General features: G+C 38.9%; 1 protein-coding gene across 1 annotated transcript; it reads right to left on the bottom strand.

The window, feature by feature from the left end:
* Positions 1-328: 328 nt before the first annotated feature.
* LOC104596225 (B-type cell cycle switch protein ccs52A-like) lies at positions 329-7,165 on the bottom strand. Its single transcript, XM_010257295.3, has 10 exons — positions 6,301-7,165; positions 6,090-6,212; positions 5,738-5,842; positions 3,873-4,052; positions 2,401-2,463; positions 2,082-2,276; positions 1,249-1,350; positions 1,102-1,164; positions 909-977; positions 329-778 (listed from the first exon to the last, which is right to left on the bottom strand). Exons 1-10 carry the CDS (start codon positions 6,874-6,876, stop codon positions 725-727), a joined length of 1,530 nt encoding a protein of 509 aa, XP_010255597.1. The 5' UTR covers positions 6,877-7,165; the 3' UTR covers positions 329-724.
* Positions 7,166-7,787: the final 622 nt, after the last annotated feature.

The following is a 7,787-nucleotide window of genomic DNA, read 5'->3' on the forward strand; positions in this document are numbered from 1 at the left end:
ATTTTATTGTTACTACCAATAATAATAACATACTGAAGAAAATTAACAAAGTTTCGCCTGGTGAGTTGAAAATCCGTGGTTCTAGCTAGAATAAGGGAGCGGTCTTCTTCTTGGTCAGACGTTGATTAGAAGCAAAGCTACTAGTGGACTGGAATCCTTTACTAATAATTGGGAGAGACAACTTACTGAACTCAGGAATCGAAACAGCAGTAATGACTGAAACATAATAAGCTCAGGAAAAAAGAAGGATTAAGTAGAAGATCAACCTTTGTTAAATCTCGTATTCTGATTCGACTTACAACAATTAGATGCAAGTGAAACAAAGATGTGAAAGAATGATAATTTATTTACACAAGTACGGGAACATGTTACATCTTGATGCTTTCATCATCCATTAGACTGCTTCTCTCCTCTATACAATAACGCAAGGGAGAAGCTAGTAAGATTACCAACATCTCCCACTGTACATCAACATCTCTGTATGAAGAAGAAAACGGAAAAGAAAATCAAAATCAGCAGCTTGCAAGAGACTGAAACGGACAATCATATCTCATTGGTAGTTCATTGGTTCCTTGAATTTCTGGTTAATGGCATGGGTTTGGTCAGCAGATTCAACTTCATGTTTCTGCGTAATGATATGAACCTGTGACAACCCCTTCTTATTTCTTGGATTGCACAAATAGTTCCAGCTGCTTGCAACTTAATGTTGAAATAGTAGGAAAAATTATCGGATTTGAGTTCTGCCAAGAGAAGATGCTCCAATGTCACTGTCAGTGTTCTGCGAGGCAATTAAAATGATATTAGTTTCTCCATAAAATACCAGCCTCAAGTCATGTTTTTAAAAAAATACATATCAGATAATCAGTTTCAAAAGATAAAATTCAGTTCCACGTGCTACCTAGACTTACCTGTGATTTTGGAGAAGGGAAAACATTCCAGAACCTAAGTGTTTCATCACCTGCTCCAGTGACAATTGTCTGTGGAAAAAGAAAATAGTCATATTTGTAGAAAAACAAAACAATGATAAGTGAGAGAGACAAATTGCCTATCAATTTGCTTACAACAAGAAAATGGAATTAAAGAATGTTGAAGATAACCTACCTGACCATCGGGCGAGATGGCAAGATAAAGAACTCTATAGGTATGGCCAGTAAGTGTAGCCAACTGCAGTGGAGCATAACATCGCAGAATAGATTAGTACATAAAAAAGTGTCATTTCAAAGAAGTTTGAGAATTCTGTCTATGTACCTTTGGCATGTTAGGATATCTCCAAACAATTATTTGATTTTGTGAATAACCATGTGTGCTGACAAGTTCATTGACATTCTTAGACCACACAAGATTGCATACCTGTGTCATTGTATGACAGTGAGGATAAGCCAACCATAGGCTTACAGAAAATAAGAAGAAAATAAAATGCATGTTTACTGATTTGAGCAGACTATGATACCTAGTTGCAGTTATAGACATCAATAATGACAAACTTCAAAGTAAATTAGGTAAACTTATGTAGATTACTGGAAACTACATATGAGAATCACACCCAAATGCACTAAGCCTTAAAAGCTTTTATACTAAAGTTCCTTGTTTCCCCAATATGGTTTATCAACCAGGGGGTTTCCGTCTTTGTAAACCAATTTCTGTGGCTTGATTTCCATGAAACTGGCCCTCAGAGTGATTTTGAATTTAGTGATTTTCAGATATAAAAAAAAAGCCATCAGTGCAATCTTCAACATGAACTAATTCTCATTTTCTCAAGCAGTTCCAACCCTACATCAGCAAAAGGGAGCAAATAGTGGGACCCATAGAGTAAAATTAATTACCCAATTTGAAAATACATCAAAATGTTGATTTCAAAATCTGGGGAAGATTCTACGATGTAAACATGACACTTTCAAATCAATTCCAGAAATCACATTGGAGAAATTTTTTACTCTGGGTCCCGATCTTAGAAATTACTGAAATCACAATAGTTCATGTTGTCAAACACCACCTAAATAAATAGGAAGCCATCTTTTTTTTTTTTGATCAGTAAATAGGAAGCCATCTTCCAAAAGCCATATGAATGAAAAACATATAACCTGACTCCCAGTGTCCATGCAGCTCAAGTGTGAGTTAGTAGTTGTATTCCAAAAACGGATGCAGCGGTCTGCAGTGCCACCACCAGAAGCAAGAAGCCCATGGAGATGTGGGGACCATGCAATCGCTTTTACTGCTGCAGTGTGCTCGCAGAATTTCAGCACGGGTTGTGTGGAATGTTGATTCCAAACAAAAAGCTGCATAGAGAAAAGAAGACAGGTTTAAAAATAACAATTTTCCATTGCCATTGTAAATTATCACATGAAGAGATGCCAGTAAGCATCCTAAGAATCAGGAGGAAAAGTACAATTAATCACTCACTCTATTATCATTTCCTCCGGATGCTAGCTCGCGGTTATCATAAGACCACTTCAGTCCACAAACCTAAATCAGAAGAAAACTTTCACTCTAAGAGAATTATTGTCTGTCATAAAATATTCAATAAGATGTATTTGGCAGAAGTCACCATCATCTAAGCTTTATTTCAACCATATAGGGTCACTTACATGTTTCACCATTCCATACCATTTAATGTCATATCCATTGTTAAATTACGAGTGCTTAAATCATTTCTTACTACTTCAGTCCATGTCTTTTTTGGTTTGCACCTAGCCCTTCTAGTTCTAGCCCCTTCACTTGTAACTGATCACTTTCTTACAGATGCTGTAGGTGGCCTTCTATGCATGTATTTAGCAGAAATTATTGTTAATAATAAAAATTATTATGAGAGATCAAGTTTCAAAGAAATGAACTGCTCTTGGATAGATAAAATTAGCAGCTATTGATTGCAAGCAAGTAAAAAATATTTCTTTGTTTTCCCCTTTTGGATAAGGTAACTGTCACACAAAATTTTAAAAATGCATAGTTATAAACAAAATTTCCAGGACCTTTAGATGCATGTGACATAAGCATCAAGGCATGATTTGCAAGTCTCATGAATTTCCAATTTTTTGAGGTGAAACATGAAATTAAAATGACAAAATCAAATAAACATGTATAAGATGAGCAGGAGCACATGTATACACATTTGAGCCTTGAGGCATTTTCCATGAAGTGAGACTCAAGGAGTGACTCATATGCTTTTGAAAACATTGCTGTCACACAAGAGTATACATGACAACAGGGTATAGAAGCATTGGAAATTAACACTGGTCAAGAAAATGACTTCAAACACTAAAATTTAGCCAAGTTCAAATAAACTGTTATGGTAGGTAGTCGTGGGATACTCTCTTAGAAGACAGCAAACAAATGTGGAACAGATGACTCCAGAGCAAGAAAGTTCGATTTTGATGGATACAGCCTAGGTAAGCCAGGCGCTCAAGGTAGTGGACAAGTGTTAGAGATGATAGGGGAAATTTTGAACTCAATGTTCAGGGCCAGTTGGAAAGGAAATTCCTTCAAAGCAAAACTGTTGGCTTTATCATAAGGGCTAGTTAACAGATTTACAGGTGGAAGGAGACTGCCAAGTGGTGATTAACTGGTTGATATCAGCATAAGCAATTACCATGGATGCTAAAGTTTTCTGGTTAGAGAAACAAGAGCTATGGCTCCAAACCTGAACTGCTTGTTTAGGTAGATTCCTAGAGCTGCAAACAGCTGACAGACTCTAGCAAGAACAAGGGCCATGATGAGTATGGCTAACCAGCAATTTGCCATTCATTTGTATCCTACTACCTACATTTCTGGATACTAGGGATTCTAATGCTTTTTTTTTCATTAATTTTTTTAAGTTGACTATCAAAAACAATTAAAGAACAGTTTAAATAAGCTGTTTAAAGTTTTATTGAACTAACTTCTGATTTGTGCCCGATCAGCTTGCTAACAAAATCCTCCTGAGCACGTATATCACGTTGAAGAATAGTCTTGTCCCGACTACCTGAAGACAACAGTGATGAACTCCAGGCAAGAGACCCAACTCGCAGTCGATGGCTCTCCATAGTCCTCACCCTACGACAGCGTGATGCATCCCAAATCTAGATAACAAAGATTCCAAACTAATCAAGTAATGTATAGGTAACTTTAAAGAAGATAGAATGCAATAACTTGCAAGTATAAAATGCAAGAAGATAGCATCAGATCATCAATAAAAGAATAGCATAAAATGGATAGTGATAACGAAGCATTAAAAACCAGCACCAAAGACAGCATTAAATACTTCAATTATAGAGCACGAATAAACTGAAGACAGCATGAAATAGTTCAAGTCAATAATTAAAGATATCAAGAAATAATTTCATACAAATCAACATCTTCCTGCTTCTGACCTAAACTCAATAGTGATATGAAAAAAGTAGGAAGCATCAGGTATGCAACTCCCCATTATGCAGATGGTCACCCCAATACAAAACCAGGTAGAGTCACCATCCAGTCTGCTATGCAGTTGACTTGGTCACGTTGCTTTTACAGTGGTAAAGATTAAAAAAGAGCCTGTACATTCTTTTAGTTTTAACTTTTTTTTTTCCATTTTCCTATCTTTAAGATGGCTTCTTTAACCTTACTACTTTATAGATCAGATAATAAATGCAAAAAGTCAAACTGTTTGAATCATCAACCAACCCCACCAGTTAGATATACAGTCTAGGTTTCAACAACACTGATAAAATGATCATAAATTGGCATTAATTCCGAAATCACATCCTAAGCAATCATGTTACTTTCTGATTGCCAATATCAAGGAACTTCAACAAGAAAAGATGGATCTATGATTCATCGAACATGAATATTAGTTCTAGCTTTTCGGTCCACAAACCACTCATTCTCAAAGATTTAGGTGTCGTGTGGTGCCGACATGATAAATGCATCCTAACATGTTCTGAAGTAATCTATGCACTAAAGTAGAGAGCAGTCAATTATTAATAGAGCGAAAATAGAGAACTTTCATGGCCAGACTCCAAAATTTAGCATGCCTTCTAGGTGACATTAAAAATCTGGTACTCACTGAACAAGATTCTACAAAATGATCATTAACTTGGAAGTGGCACCACCTTATTCCATTTTACTTTCACTGAAATGACAACACCCTGTTATGGTAGGTGTAATTCATAATCATGTAGGGTTTTGGGAGGAGACAAGGAATTAGCAACTGAATATATTGTCCACTCTCCCTCTAGTCTAGGAACGAATCTTATTTTTACCAGCATCCTATGCCTCTGTTCAAGAAGAGCTCATAGGCGCCACCTGTAATGACCACATCTTAGGGTCCGTTTGGTTCACAGTCAGAATTGGAATCGAAATCGTAATCAAAATCCTTTAGAATCGGAATGGGAATGGACTATTCCCATAGTATGTTTGGTTCAGACAGGAATGGGAATTAGAATCAGCAGGAATGGGATTTCATTCCCAAGGGAGGGGCAGGGAATGACCATTCCCTTAAATGGGGGAATAGTGGAATACCATTGCAGCAGGAGTAGGAATTGGATTCTGATTCCGCCCAACCAAACTGTTTGATTCGGAGTAGCCCATTCCAATTCCAATTCCAGAACCCTATTCCTGCGAACCAAACGGGGCCTTAGTTCATTGAGCAATCACCCAGACCAGACGGAACTGCAAGTTTCGTCTAAACTTGAGTTGATCCAACCAACTAATATGTGTTTGACCATTACCTCTCAACTATATCCCCTATGTCTAAATGCAAGTTGGACTTCCAAAGATATCTTACCTGGACTTTGCCATTGTTAGTTCCAACAGCAAGGTGCGGGCCACGCTGCTCCCATCCCACGGAACAGACACTATCATCCACACCCAAGTCGCACAATTTTGTTACCTAAATTTAACGCACAAGAGAGAATGCCATTAATCCAAAACATTAAGGCAGCTCAGAAAACAACCAAGTTAAAACTCAGGAACAAACAGAACTGGTTTTTATTTTGGGGGGACAAGGTAGCAACATCTCATTGCAAGGTCCCAGAAACTTAACAACTATAATCTATCCCTCAATTGGTTACTACCATTACCAGATAGCCCATTACAGTGAAGCATGGAGTAGAATGGTTAGAATATGCAAATCTTACCTTGCTACTACAAGCATTCCACAGATAAACACAGTTACCCAAACCCACAGCCAGAATATTATGCGAAGACCAATCTACGAGATTCAAATAAAAGTCATCTTGCAACTGAGGCGCATCCAATACCTGGGTGAAAGCAGCAGTTCCCAAAATTAACTTCAAGTGAGCAAGTGCATGATCAAAGTAAAATAGCAAAATCAACAGAAAATTTTACCTTGTAAGGTGACCGAGGAACCTTTCGCGGAGTCTTGGCCGGACTAGAAATAACACCAGGCAGTGCATCGTCGAAGCCAAACGGGTAAAGGGGATAGAGCGAACGCCGCGTTTCCGTCTTATATCTGAAAATATTCTTACTTGGAGGACTCAATGACGAATGCCTGCCATCGAATCCCGCTTGCTTCTCATGAGTGACGGGCGAAACAACGCCGGAATCCGGCCCAAGGAGTACCGTCCTCAACAGAGTAGCGTAAGTACCAGAACCGTCCTCCCGACCTTCCGTGCACGAGTTGGACGAAGGCGAAAGATGGAAGAGAGCAAAATTGGAACCAGATCTGCTAGGGATGAAGCGGTCGCTATATATGGTTCTAGAAGGTGAAGGACGGTACCCCACACCAACCATACGATCTATGTGGCGAGAAGAAGGCGAAATTTCTAAAGACAGAGCGCTTCGGGACATGCCGGAGGGAAGATTCAACTGCGAAGAGAAAGAAGGAGTAGAGAAGTTCGAAGATGAAGAAGGCGTCCTCCGACCCGATCGATCATCGATTGAAGGGATTAAGGGGTCTTCCATTGGAGAATTTTTTTTTCCCGGTAGATATCAGAAGTAATTGAGAGAGACAGATCACGAGAGAGATTGAACCCAGGAAAGCGACGGTGATGTGAGAGATTAGCTCTCTCTCTCCCTCTCTCTCGTCTTCAACTTCAAGCAAGGCTCCTCCTCTACGCACTTTCTTTTATCGAGGGGGGTAACCGGGTAAGGACTCTTTCCAATTTCACTCGAAAGAAACACGATCGTTTATTACTTCGGTTGAGGATTCTTGGGTTTCCCGGGAAAATTAATTAGGGTATAAACCGAAATAACGGAAGGTTCGCTTGGTGCATAGACTCCTCCTTCTGATTGGGGTGGGCCCATCTTGTTGATCTAATTCATCCTGATTCCTTCCATGTCCATGATGCTGGTCTTACGTGAGACATCTTCTAGCAACCGTTTGATTGGAATAAGTGGCGGCTGACGGGACACCCACCCTAACCATTGGTTTGCAGACCGCTGAACAGGTGAACCGAGATTCAAAGCTGGCCCAACCGCCCAAGTGGTACGTGCCAAGTGCCATGGGAAAACTAAAAGCAACTTTCATTCCATTTCCGTGAAGGAGAGGAGTAGGTATCGTCTCCATTATTGTCTACGCATACAATATATAAATATACGACCTCCTAAATCCTAATGGATAGCAGCTAGAGGATGCCGAAATGATTGTAATCATAAATCAATTGATAGCAATAAAAGTGTTTTTTTATATTCTTAACAATAAAAAGATATTCCCTCAAATAAAACATATCTACTATCTACTTGCATTTGGGGGTGTATGGACCTTGCGTTTGACACATCTATCATATCATTAAGATCTTTGTACTTGACACGTGTTCCTCTGACCGGAGTCTCTGTTTATAATTACTTTGCTTCACTTCAAGGTTATATTAATT

This window comes from Nelumbo nucifera, chromosome 1, assembly GCF_055504915.1.
Source record: "Nelumbo nucifera cultivar China Antique chromosome 1, China Antique-T2T, whole genome shotgun sequence".
Classification (NCBI taxonomy): Eukaryota; Viridiplantae; Streptophyta; class Magnoliopsida; order Proteales; family Nelumbonaceae; genus Nelumbo; species Nelumbo nucifera.